Source organism: Sphaeramia orbicularis, chromosome 19, assembly GCF_902148855.1.
Source record: "Sphaeramia orbicularis chromosome 19, fSphaOr1.1, whole genome shotgun sequence".
In the NCBI taxonomy this organism is placed as follows: Eukaryota; Metazoa; Chordata; class Actinopteri; order Kurtiformes; family Apogonidae; genus Sphaeramia; species Sphaeramia orbicularis.
The window spans coordinates 32,810,870-32,825,099 of NC_043975.1; the positions used below are offsets into that span (position 1 = coordinate 32,810,870).

At 39.4% G+C, this 14,230-nt stretch overlaps 1 protein-coding gene across 4 annotated transcripts in view; it reads left to right on the top strand.

Moving 5' to 3' along the window:
• Positions 1 to 14,230, top strand: part of LOC115439552 (double C2-like domain-containing protein alpha) — a 70,734-nt gene that overhangs the window by 34,092 nt on the left and 22,412 nt on the right. For all 4 annotated transcript variants that reach the window (XM_030163409.1, XM_030163408.1, XM_030163411.1 and 1 more), the window contains exons 2-7: positions 1,327 to 1,697; positions 3,598 to 3,677; positions 4,061 to 4,135; positions 4,400 to 4,509; positions 8,988 to 9,114; positions 14,139 to 14,198. In XM_030163409.1, the coding sequence (XP_030019269.1) occupies positions 1,331 to 1,697; positions 3,598 to 3,677; positions 4,061 to 4,135; positions 4,400 to 4,509; positions 8,988 to 9,114; positions 14,139 to 14,198 (819 nt within the window). In that variant the 5' untranslated portion in view covers positions 1,327 to 1,330. The remainder of the gene's footprint in view (positions 1 to 1,326; positions 1,698 to 3,597; positions 3,678 to 4,060; positions 4,136 to 4,399; positions 4,510 to 8,987; positions 9,115 to 14,138; positions 14,199 to 14,230) is intronic.

A 14,230-nucleotide genomic window follows, 5' to 3' on the forward strand; every position in this document is an offset into this window, starting at 1 on the left:
GTCAAAGGGCAAAATGTCCATCACTTCACAATCGAGTGCCAGAGGTCTGTCAAAGTCCTCTCTGTCAGACAAGTTGGGGAAGTTTGAAGGCTGGCATAGTACACCATGTTTCAGAGGGCTGTTTCATCTACTGCCAATGAAAAGCTGGATGAACAGCGGGTTGCATCACCCACTGTTCTGCTCGCAATAAGCAGAAAGGCTGGACCATACATGACAAACGACCCTCATTCCCTGCAATTCTGATGAAGGTCAACAGTCAGAGGCAACAATTTCAAGGTCCACTTTCTGCTCAGATGTCATGGTCATACTGGCTTCCTGTTCTGGAATTAATCTGTTTACCGGTCTTGGCCCTTTGAGCGGCAGGGTATGGAAAATTTAGCTAAACATCATTGGACTCTCTTTCTTTTTTTCACTTAGCATTTCTCAAGTTCACAGACCAGGGCCACTCACAAAACAGCAGGGGAACTGCAAAAAATGAATATTTACACTCAGAAATTGGCCCAAGCCTGAGCTTCTCAGTTTCAATCGATTAATGCAGGGGGAGCAGTAGGAGTCCAGAGGGGGGATTTGTTCAGTATTGAGGACAGAACGCCCCCTCAAGGCCAGCTGTCTTTAGAAAACAAAAGCTGTGAGTTATTTGTAATCCACCCCCCTCTTTTTTATTTTGGGAAGAGAACAGGCACATCAGCCTTGTGGTCAACTCCACTCTGTGCTATCACAACTTATATAATCATCAGGACTCTTCTCTGCGTCTGAGCAGTGTTTCACCATATGAAGACTTTATGCAATAATTGCCTCTCCGTCTATTGAGAATTGTTAAGCACTTCAGATAGGACGGATACTCCAGAGGCTTACACATACTGCTATTTCTCCATGGATGATTACGATTTGGGGAGACCCTTATTGTCCATTATACTTCATCCTGCTTGATAGACTTGAGTTTATTCAGATGTATTCAATTGAAATGCAAATTTGTGCACACCCTCTGCTGTATTTTGTCATCTTATGAGTAATGTCTTTCTTTTTAGAGTTTGTATAATTATGTTGAAGGAGTCCTCAGCACTCTTGTCATATCCTCCTGACTACGTAACATATGAGAAATTTCTTTTAGTTGTGGTGATAATTCAGAGGTGGCAAAGACTGAAAAACTGAATTTTGCCTCCAACCACTTGACTAAGCTCGCCTTATTCCTCATGGTATTGGAGAAGAGAAAAAGACAAGAAAACAACAGCTGAATCCTGTGGTCTTCCTGTCTACTTTGATATTTCAAATGAATAACTGCAACAAATGTAATTAGATTTAACTTTCCCCCTTCTGTCTCTGTAGCCCTATGACTGTGAGAAAAGGAAAACGTTTAGCCATCTCCATCCAGGAGCACATGGCCATCGACGTCTGTCCAGGCCCCATCCGTCCTATCCGTCAAATCTCTGCCTACTTCCCTCGTCTCTCGCCCACTTCTTCTTTCTCTGAGCCGCTATCGCCCAATCAGGTGGGGGCTCCCAGTGCTCTCAGCCCTGGCAGTGCAGGCCAGAGTGGAGGGGCTATCGGAGTCGGGGGAGGAGGAGGTGGAGGAGGAGGGAGCAGTGGCCTGTTATCGCCGCTGTTACCAGGGGCAGCAGGAGGAGGGGGCTCACTGTCTGCTATGAGCAGCATGGACACCTCCATCGAGATCGACAGCTGTGACAGCGACGATAACAGTGAGTCACCTGAAAGTGATGACCTGGATTTACTGGAGCAGAAAATGAAGACCAGTTATTTAAGGGGAAAACTGTGTAAAACAGGCTCATGGAAAGTTTAGAGAGAGTTTAGGTCAGAGTCTTGTATTCAAACACAATGACCAGTGTGCATCACTGCACCATGACGTATAAATCTGCAGTGTATGCTGCTGCAGGAGCTGATAACACCACCAGCCTCAGTGCATCGGTCCCTCCCAGTGACTGACTTTTGTTTGTTCGTGGCTGTTTAGCTTGGATTAGGAAAGGGCACAACATTTATACTACTCCCATATCTTTGCGCAGTCTAGTTGAGCTTAAATGTGATATTTGGTGACATCTCACGGTGAAGTTACACATACAACAAACTGAACACCCACCCACATTCACATGGTGAGGATAAAAACAAACAACTCCCTTATTGCAGAAGGTTGTTTTTTTTGTCCATTCTGGGCTTTCTACTACTATGGTCCAACAAACATAGTAAGTAATGGTAACGCACGTTAACACTGGATGTTACCTGCTATAAAACAGAAAAAGGAGAAGCAGAGGTCTGTTTAGAGCTGCTGTAGAGACATTGCAGTACAACATAGTGGAATCTGTCAATGGCATCCTGCCTCCTCTGTACATATAAATAGCTTTTTCTAAGGAAACACAAAAACAATGGATCTGATTTTTTTTACGATTATCCTCAAAAACTCAGGACATCTAAAATTAAAAAAAAAAAAAAAAAAACAGGAGAAAACAACTGGTCAGTGATTCCATTGGTGGTTGCCAGACAATTGCCTGAGGCACTGATGCCTCCATCCAGGAAACATTCATGCAATTAAGCCACAACTTACTGCAGAGATTAAAGTAATGCCTGTTAAAGTTTCCCCCACCTTCGCCCTTTGTCCTCTGGGATCGGCTTCATTGGCTCTTTGGTGCTCACCATAACACAAACACAACACAGCATCTCTAAAAATCATGATATTTGACTTGAGGGAACAGGTGCATTGTTTAAGATTTTGGGGTGATGTATTTGCATGAATAATTGAGTCATAATTATGTTTTCTTTAGTATATATTTAAACAAAAATAAGAAACAACAGAGAGAGGAGGTCTTCTCTGAGTCCAATATTTTTACACCATCATGCTTCTGCAGTAGCGCTGCATTTTTAGCAGCCAGCATAGATTTTCTTAAGCTCAGCTCAGACCAAATATTCATGACAACACAAACTGAATACCAGCAGGTACTTCCAAATCACTGGTCTGTGACAGTATGAAAACCCTCTAGTTCACACCCATGCATCAAGATGAGATAGTGTATCTGTGTTTCCAATCTTACCGCCAGCTTTTTGTGCTTTTTTTGTCGCTAAATAATTTGTATAAATGAGGATTGTGATAGTGAGCTGCATTTCTAGTACTGATGAAATAGCAAAAATTTATACATAAAAAAAAAAAAAGCGCTGAGGATTTCTCCCAGAGCTGTTCTGTTTTTAATAGGACTTGGTCTGCCTCTAATAAACAGAAAAAAGATGATGATTCGCCCTAAAACACTGATCTGAATATTTTACAAACTGAGTTGAGTCAGGTGCGGGTCAGATCCCAACACTGCAAAGTTTACCTATGATGTCCTAAATTGGTTTATCTCTTCACGCATCTTTGGTCTGAACAAGGTTTTACACATTTGGAACAGAAACTTGAGATTTAGGGTTGTCGGGTGGTTGCAATCCCCAACTTCACCACTAGATTCCACTAAATCCTACACTTTACTTGGTTTTAAAGTCTACCTCAGGGCAAAGCTAGTAAAGTTTTCCTTGATAGTCTGCTCCTGTTAATGAAGCTATCAGGACAAAAGCAATTACCAAACTAACTGACACATTTTTTCCTTAATTGCCTTCCAGCGTCCTTGGGGACACTAGAGTTTGACCTCCTGTATGAGAGAGCCACCAGCTCCTTACACTGCACTGTCCTGAGAGCTAAGGTACACAAGTTTGTTTTGTAGGAGACAGACAAGAAAATCCAAAATGCCTAGAAACAAATTCTGATTTATGAGACGTGAGACCCAAAAAGCTCTTTTGTTTTGTTTTGTAACGAGGTACAAATGGTAATTTAAAAAAAAAGCCCAGCTGTGTCTCTGATTTGAAAACATCATCTCATAATTTATATAATGTCCAGCTTTCAGCTTCTACCTCTGATTTTTTTTAGAGTTATCGGACTAATTAAAATTCTGCACTTTCTCGGTTCACTAAAGATTTCATGTGAACCACTCACCTTGATAAAATACTATAAATTATTAGCACTGGCAGAGTGCACCCTGTTGTCTTTAAAATTCCCCTTTATAGCTTTTCTCTCTGTTTCCATCAGGGTCTGAAGCCGATGGATTTTAATGGTTTAGCTGATCCTTATGTGAAGCTGCATCTGCTGCCTGGAGCCTGCAAGGTATTACAGTGTTGTTTTGACACTAAATGCATCTTCTGCCATTGAAAATAACCCCTACTAAACCACAAACTACTAAGTGCCGTTTTGATTTGTGTTGTAACTTGATAAAAATAAACAGAGCAACAAGTGCATCTCCAGTAAAATGAAATGGCCTTGGTATCAGTAAGCACTTAACGGTAAGTTGTTTTCCTGTTGACATTCTTTGCTGATTACAGCTTTAGAGAAAAGGTGTTTTTTTTTTTTCTTCTTCTTTTGCTTCTACAGGCCAATAAACTGAAAACCAAGACTGTTCGCAACACGCTGAACCCTGTGTGGAATGAAACACTCACCTACTGTGGAATCACTGAGGAGGACATGTACCGCAAAACGCTCCGGTAAATGTTTACTGTGCTTGTGAGATGTTTCTTTAGCTATTTTTGTCCTCTGATCTTTCTGTCTCTTGGCATTGAGGGTCAAGGAAGACAGGAAGTAAAATAGAGAGCTGATTTTGAGCTCCAAGAGATTTCTTATCGTCTCTTTGCGTCAGTCTCTCTGTATACATCCTTTTCTGTTTCAGTGTATTCCCTTTCTTCTTGTGTCTCCACCGGGTCTCCTCTGTCACCTCATCCTCACTCCCCCTCTGTCCTCTCATCCGCTGCTGTCCTCTAGGATCTCCTCCTAAACCATCTCTTTCTCTGTCTTTCTTCTTCATCTGTCTTCCCATTTCTCTTTTTCCAAGCTGCAGTGACAGATTGGGGTCACACTAAGCACTGCGGGGTGTTTTAATTTCACTGACCCCCTCCAGAGGTGACGAAAGCTGTGAATTGTCTCTGCCTGTGACTAAAACTTTGCCACAGCACACGTGGGAGCCGGATTTAAATAGGATCGACGGTTGATCTCTCGGGGGAAATTAGAGGAACTGGCCTACCAACGGCCTATGACACTGTATTAATTCAGCAGAGGCGTTGAACGTTCAAAAAGACAGAATGTTTAACCTACTGAAACGTGTAAACGTAGCGACTTCACTTACTCCAATGAACTGCTGTTCAGATCAGCCTACTCACTTATTTTATCATACATACTGTCAAGCTGATGTGAGAGTGTGTGATAGGATTAATCTGCCCTAAAACACACTGAAGAAACACCTCATGGAAATATAACTTTTTATGTTTCATAGCGTGGATTAGTGATTAACGAACAGGGTAAAAATATATCTGTAATTAGAAGAGGGGGGAAAGGTTTCTTTGCAAACTCCCAAGGAAATACCGGAAATCTATCAACTCTACTCTCTACTGACATCAGCTGCATTCAATCAGAACTCCATATATCACCAAGGTCTGCAACATTTTGATGTGACAGAGCTGGAAGCTGTCATTTGCTTCTCCACATTTATGTAAAACCATAACTGCTCAAAGGAACTCAAGCCTATTCTCTGAGGACTTAAGATATGAAATATTGCTCTTCAAATTTTACTTTAGATCTTATGCGGTAAAGGTGTCTAAGGAAGTCAGTTTGTTTCCCCAAAGGAAATGTGAATAATGAATAAAAGAACAAAAGAATCCTCCAATAAGTCAATATTTTACTATTAGTGTGTCATATCTTGAGGCAGAGACAATGTGAACCTGTGTGTCTATAAATAATCATGCACCCAAATCAAAACCTTCTAACATGAAGGCTTTTAACATTACAATATCTAAGTAGTGAAGTGTTGGCAGATGGAAAATGTTTAAGTATCTGAGTATTTCCTAACAAAAAGATGTGCACTAGGTAAATAAAGGAGATTGGAGAGGTGTGCAGAATTTGTCTTGTTCTTGTTCTCCTTGCACCCAAGAAGATTATTCATTAAAGGGATGTGCATGTCGTGACACTATTCCCCAAATATCATATTGGCCTACATCGTGTTGAATTCAATATGAAAGATCTTACATTTCTGATTAGTAAAGCGGATTTAAATTAAGAACAACCATTGACTGAGTTCATCACTGTACCAAACATCACTGTCTGTAATAGTCACATGAGAAGAGATGCATTAACAAACAATCCTGGTCTGGTCAGGAAAGTAATTAACATGAGATTGTAAAATTATTACCTCCGCCAAGGAGGTTATGTTTTTGCCAGGGTTTGTTTGTTTGTCTGTTTGTTTGTCTGTCCGTTAGTGTGCAACATAACTCAAAAAGTTATGGACAGATTTTGATGAAATTTTCAGGGTTTGTTGGAAATGGGATAAGGAAGAAATGATTAAATTTTGGTGGTGATCGGGGTTGGGGGGGCCCATGGGGGGGGGGGGGCGCAGACCAGAAAATTTCATCAAAATCTGTCCATAACTTTTTGAGTTATGTTGCACACTAACGGACAGACAAACAAACAAACAGACAGACAAACAAACCCTGGCAAAAACATAACCTCCTTGGCGTGGGGGGGCCCACGGGGGGGGCCACTGATCAGCCTTGGTGGAGGTCTGCGCTCTCTGAGTGCTTCTAGTTATCATCATACATTTGACTTTGATAATTGTATCATATCATACAAAGGCCAAAATAATCAGATAAATATGACTTTTATTATCAATAACTGTCAACAGTAGCAAAGTTAACATTGTAAAAGGCTCCATTTGAACTCAAATGTACGTCAACAGAATTGCAACAATAGCAATAAAACAAGTGGTGCTAGGCACAACAAACCCCACTCCTTGCATATATTGTAGTGTATTTTGGCATGGACCCAGCTGATGTCATCAGGTCTGTGGGTGTGCTGATGTCAGCATATCAACTGCCTCTATGTATGTGCCAAATTTGAAGTAAATTGAAACAAAATTGATGTTTTTATACAAATTTGAGAAAAAAGGGGATTTTAACAATTCATAAAAAATTTTAACTTTGACGTACTTTTCCCAAAATGCAGTCACATCTATTTTGGGTCACTGGCAATCGATTAACTCAGTTTGTTATGAATTCAACCGATCATTTTGCTGCTAGAGTGTTAACAATCAAAGAAACAAAGAAACACAGAAACAAAGAAACAAACCTAACCAACCCCTTTGGGGGGTGGGGTAAAAATGAAATCAATCAAACAAAATTTTAACATTTGAAGCCATCCACAAATGAAATGAATTCGGTATTCTAGACGAAATACCTGAGTCAGATCCAATCACCCAATATATCTACACTCCTGTAATATTTTGCATTACATATTATGATACATATATATTTTTGTGTAACTGCTTGAGGGTGTAAACAGTCAAATATCTGTCATGTCATATTTTTGGCTTCATATCTCATGTTTTGGGTACAGTAGCAACAAAAATGTCACTTACTATGAGTATTTTTGTTGCAGTGTCATGAAAACCGCATTTTCACATGAACCAGACTAACAGCTGTCATTTTTTAAATCTAATAATATCTAACATGCATTTCACAGAGCAGGACAACTTGCAGCTGTAAATGTTTATTCCTGATTGCTGAGAGTATTTTGATTAAATTCCTCATCCTTACTGACATCATAGCAGGATGCACATTAGAATGACACGGTGCCCAACACTTGAATCACTGACCTATTGTCATCTCACTTGCAGCTCTGTTCTCTGTCTCTTTTGTTCACACTTTGTTTTTTACTGCTACATTCATCACTCAGTGTTTTCTCTATGATGTTTTCTCTCTTTATATTCCCCCCTGTGCCTTCTTCCTGTGCCTACCATCCGTTTCTTTTCATTTTCCTTCCATCTTTCCATTTTGAAGGGTCCAGGTCTCCTTTTAGCTAATAAAGCACCAGACTTGAAATTACCCCTGGGAATCCCAGTGCATCTCTGGATGCAGCCCACTTTGCACTCTCCACATTCCTGCTCCTGTGTGTTTTATTACCAGGAAGTGAAGGCAGCAAGTGACTGCCCCATCGCCTTTTTTGTGGTTATGAATTAAGTTAGATGTCAAATGAATCAGGAGACCAAGAGGCAGTGCCATCTATTAGGATTTTTTCTCTGAGATTATTTTCTTAATTTTCATTTTCTCACTTGTATGTCTCTGATTTCCAGATATGTAAAGCAAACAAAAAGGCAATCACACACTGGATCTCATCTTGCAGCACTCTGGTTCCTCAATTTTGCTTATAGGCTTCTACATTTGCACACATTAATAAGGCCTCTACACCCACACACTTTTACATTTAATCATTTACATAACCAGAACCTGCAATTTTTTTCCCCATGAGTTATAGTTCAGTTTTTACATCCCCACAAAATGTACGAAATTCACGGGCATGAAGTCGCACACGCAGATTTAAATAATTCCTTCCATTTTTATCTCCACCTCTCACCCACGTCACTGCTTCCCTCGCTCCGTGGCTTTTTGATTCCACATACGCAGCCTCTTTCCAGCTCCATCACTCATGCCTCCTGCTCCCACCCACTTATGCATTTCGGGTGACATTATGGCAGGTGTAAAAGTTTTCCGAGCCCATAAATATGGATTGACTTAACCTTGTGTGATGCACTTTAACACTATTTAAATTCCTACTCGAAGGAAAATGCTAATTACTTGTATAATGTGTGTATACAGTCGCTGGATTTCTACGTAGGGGAACTACAGTGTGATGCTCTTTAGATCGGGTCAGCAATTTCCTTTTAATTGTTTGTTGCAACAATATTACAAATAATTAAATGACTCATATGAACCATTTTTTCACTACCTTCGTAATTCTCCCTCTCATACTTGAAGCACTCTTCATGCGTCTACTTGAAATGTGAATTCTTAATTTTTTGCATTATTCAGCTGCTTTTTATTCATGTGCTTCCCCTCTCTCTTCATCTGTGTCTCTATTTCTTGTTTTTTTCCCTCCCTCCCACCCTTCTCCTTCTCCTTCTTATTCTGTCTCTCGCTCTCAGAGTGTCCGTGTGTGACGAAGACAAGCTGACACATAATGAGTTCATTGGGGAGTCGCGGGTGGCCCTGCGCCGTGTGAAGCCTGACCAGACCAAACACTTTAACATCTGTCTGGAGCATCCTCCTCCTGTGAGAAAGAGGGAGGGCGAGTACAGAGAGCGAAAGGGAGGGTCGTAAACAGACTGCCTTGAAGTAAAACACAAAAATTAGACTTGCGAGAGAGCTAAAATGGAAAGTAGAAATAGAACCGGATGAGACAAAAACAGGGCGGGGGTGATGATGCAATGAAGTGAAGAGAGAAAGCAGGAAATCGTTTAAGAGCCATCAGAGAGGCATTGATATGTCAATTCTTTAGAAGACATAGCTGTTCACTTCACTGATGACCACACACCTGCGACTCTTAATGTAGAAAAGGCCCAATATCTGTACCATTCACTCTGACATAAAGGAAAGAAAAATAGCTCCCATTGGAACCAGTAAACAGTAGAAATTATAGTTCTATTTCAACATAAACACTAGGAAGCGACATATGGAGATATTGTTAAGAGTCACCATGTAATGAATACCAATGGATTAAAACCACTGTAAACAAAATCATAATATATACACAGCAAAATGGTTCCATATGTCCATTCCGTAGCTGCAGCTGGTTGTTTTCCGCAAGATTTTGATTGCATTCAAACTGTTATCTGTATCAGTGTGTAATATTACAATTCAGTCACCAGAATACAGGGTGGGGAAGCAAAATTTACAATGACCAATTAGTTTATTGAAAGTCATGAGAATTTATTTGCCACAAGAAAATTTACATAATAGAAAATGTTTTTATTCTATGTGTCCTCCTTCTTTCTCAATAACTGCCTTCATACGCTTCCTGAAACTTGCGCAAGTGTTCCTCAAATATTCGGGTGACAACTTCTCCCATTCTTCTTTAATAGTATCTTCTAGACTTTCTCGTAATAGTTTTGCTCATAGTCATTCTCTTCTTTCCATTATAAACAGTCTTTATGGACACTCCAACTATTTTTGAAATCTCCTTTGGTGTGACGAGTGCATTCAGCAAATCACACACTCTTTGACGTTTGCTTTCCTGATTACTCATATGGGCAAAAGTTTCTGAAAAGGTATGGATAATAGTGTTAGGTATGATTATGACATCAATATATGTTTGGTTTCAAAACAATTGACGTAGTGCCTGCTGAGAAAAAACAACTAAATGTTCATTATAAATTTTGCTTCCCCACCCTGTAAATATTTTCTGTTGTACATTTCTACAAGCTAGCTGACAGATTTCCATGGTGCTAATTTTAACAGAATTCTAATAAAATCTACAAAAGTACATATGAATGTATGTACCATCCTTGACTGGCATGTCAATATGAAGAGTTGATTCATTATCGTTAGCATAAATTGTTAGCCCTATCAGCCCTCCGGCGGGCCGAAAAAATTATATTAATATTCATCTACTATAAAAATATAATAAATCAGGACAATGGATGTTTTTTTCAACCTTTGGTCAAAGTTTAGACCCTAATGTTAATGAAAGTACATCAAAAGTGTATTTTAGTGCAAACTTTAATGTTCAAACATGATTTTTAATCTTTGTGGAGTGAAATATACGCTGTTAAAAATCTCCAACATGAACAATTAATTTATGCATATCATCGTCAATCCAGCTGAAAAAAAAAGCAGGCGAGGATAAAAAAATTCTAATTTCTCTTTTAGTTTGTTACAGTTTACTCAGGCATAGTAATAGATACAATATTTTAGACAATGGGAATAGATTCTGTGAGGTCTCTAAATGTCCATAGACACCAAGAACATCCATATGAACCTTATTATTATAAGTATTATAAGTAATTCTTCATTTACTTTGGGCATGTCTTTTTAGACGTTTTTCCCCTGAAAATATGGTCAGGGTTAAACAGGTTAAAATACAATAACATACATTTGAGATGAGACTCTTGAAGCTGCTGGTGTTAATCATATAGTTCCTTTAAAAAGTATTCACCCCCTTGGATGTTTCCCCATTAGTATAACTTTATTGTTTTTGACAACAATTTACAAGTAAAATACTCTTTAATGTCAAGGTGACATTAAATTGCGTGACATAATGAGTTCATTAAGTTGGTGTTAGTAGTCCCACAAGTGGTGAAATGGAGATCACCTGAGTGCTGTGAATATGTCTCAAGTGATTTTAGCATAAAGAGGTCTGTGTCGTAACAGGTTGAGTAACAGGTTAATCAGTAAAAAAGCCAAATTATCCAGCCATCCATTCATTTTCTGAACCGTTTAATCCCCATGAGGGTAAGCCAAATTATATTGTCCATGATACCATTTATAAAAGCAGTAAAAGTGGAAAACATCCCGGGGGTAAATACTTTTTAAAGGTACTGTAAAGCACTGTCAGTCTTTACCATGGTTTGTCAAAGAGTTTGTCTGACATTTATTTCTGCAGCTCTTATGATCAGGAGAAGAGGTAATAATATCCATTATTTCATTACAGCGGTTTGTTGGATATAATACACAGTGAACATTTCGTCCTTGAAGCTGATGTGTTGGAAGCAACAAAATAAGCAACATAAGGAACTGAGTGACTCTGACCAGGTCCATACTGTAACGGTGATGACTGGGTCAGAGCATCTCCACAACTGCAGGTCTTGTTGAGTGTTCCTGGTCTGTAGTGGTTAGCACTGACCAAAAATGAACTAAGGAAGGACATCCCAATCTCAGGACCACAGATCATCTGTGGGAGGTGTTGGATCAATAAACCAGATCCATGCAGGTCCACCTCTCTACTTCCAGGACTTTAGGGATCTGCTGCTAACATCTTGGTCCAGATACCACAGCACACTTTCAGAGGTCTGGTGGATTCTAGGCCTCAATTCACAGCTGTTTTTATGGAAAAAAGGGAATGTACACAATATTAGACAGGTGGAAATAATGTTTTGCTCCCATAGATGCTCGACTGGTTGAGATCCATTTGTTGTTCATTTAGTCCGTTTTCAGGAGGTTCTAACCACTACACTGAGAATAAACAAGATCTGGAGATGCTCTGACCCAGTGATTTGACCATCACAGTTTCTCCCTTGTCAAAGTTGCTCAGATCCCTTCTCTTGACCATTTTGCTGTTTCTAACACATCAGCTTCAATGGATAAATGTTCACTTGCTGCCTAACAAGGTTATCATCGTTAACGAAAACTAACAAAATAACGAAAACTAGAACTGTAAAAACATTTTCGTTAACTGAAATAAATAAAAACTATAATCAAAAGAAAAAAACGATAACTAACTGAAACTGTATTGTGTGCTTACAAAACTAACTAAAACTTATAAAAATTATGGATAAAATTCCCTTCGTTTTCGTCTTTGCCAAAGTCAGATTGATATGAAATCGATTTATTTCCCTCAAGCAATTTTAGCTGACAGCACCATATGATATTTAATGGTCCGTCACTTCTCATCATTTGTCGTTTAGAGTCATCTTCTCATCCCCACTCTACCTGGAAACATGGAGACTAAAGTTGGGAGAAAGCAGCAAAGTCCTGTATGAGATTTATTTGAATTTGACGGCGAAGAAGAGAAAAGATATATAAAAAAAAACTAAACTAAACTGAAACTAAGCATTTAGAAAATAACGAAAACTAATAAAAACTAGCAAACCTGCTCTAAAAACTAATTAAAACTAACTGAATGAGAGAAAAAAAACTCAAAACTAAATAAAACTAAACTATAATGAAAAATCCAAAACTATTATAACCTTGCTGCCTAATATACCCTACCCACTGACAGGTCCCATTGTAATGAGATAAACAACATTAATGCCACATTGCCTATCAGTGGTCATAATGTTGTGGCTGATCAGTGTTTGTATTGTGGAAAATAGCCTTTGTGTTTTCTACAGCCACATACTGCACAGTGATTTGCTAAATCTGTTTCCCTTGCACTTGTTCGCATTCATCTTTTATTGATGCACCAATATCCCCACCTTTCCCCAGTGTAAAAATGGGCGATACTTCAAAGCCATTATTTATTCCAAATATGGCTCACAATACTTTAGTTATAAATTATTTAGTAATATTTACACAACGCCATGACCTTTTCATTGCCCTCACTATTCTGTTTTTATTGCCTAAACCTAGATCCTTATGAGAGTGCAGGAAGTGAAGTCCAATCTCTGATCCAGGGTTTTATACATCTGCCTACTGACGAAATGGAAAAAATAGGTCTTCCATTAATGAAATTTACAATAGCAACATATTTCAGGTGAATGGGTTATAGGTTGGGTGTGAATATGATATTAATGCAGACATGGATCATTACACAGGTGCTAAAGGGGGTGGAGATCCGGGTAGTCAGCGATCCTCCATGAACTGTAGATTATGCTGAAAAATAAGACTGTACGCTGGAGCTGATTTCTCTTCACTGGTTGTAAAGAACAAAAGAAAAGGACTCAGACAAAAATCGTGGTTGTGTCCACATACTTAAGGCCACAGAGTCTATATTACACTATGATCTGGGCCTTTTACTAACATCAGTTGAGCTCTAGTTGAGACAATTCCTACTTCAGAAATAGTAATATTAGGTAAACAGGCAACAAAATATCATATCTATTCTTACAGCCCACAAATAGCTTTTTGTGCAGGCTAAATGTCAGCTGGGTCACATGTGGGAAAGGCTACATGGAGACTGGAAGAATAAAAGGTGAGGAGGGGGGAAAAAGAGTGCGTGTGTATGGGGGTGGTGGGGGGGGTGTCAATAGAGACGGAGGGAGATGAGAAACAAATGGATTAAAAAATAAAAGCGGTGGAGAGCAGGGGGGCTGGTGTGTGAAAAGGGGTAAGAGCTTGCTGGGTTTTTGTTCTTCATGTGTCGAAAAGGCCTGTTGGTATTAGATTGGCCCTGTGAGGCTGGTGGCCACTCTGCGATCAAACACTAAAGCTTCTCTCTCATCCTGTGAATCAGACTCTGTGTCAGGCCTGTAATTTTCAAAGTGGCTTCACTTTAAATTTTACAGCACCGCCTCTCTCTTTGTGTTTTCTTCCTCTAACCTGCTTGTACAGCTTTTTTTTTTTTTTTTTTTGCCAGTCATCAGTCTTCATTATTTGTCCTTCTCTATTCTCTCTCTCTCTTTTGCTGCATCTATCTCCAGCTGCCGTCGCCGACTGCGATGAGTACAGCGCTGAGAGGAATCTCCTGCTACCTGAGAGAGGTGACCGCCCCTGTTCTCCTTTATCTGTATGG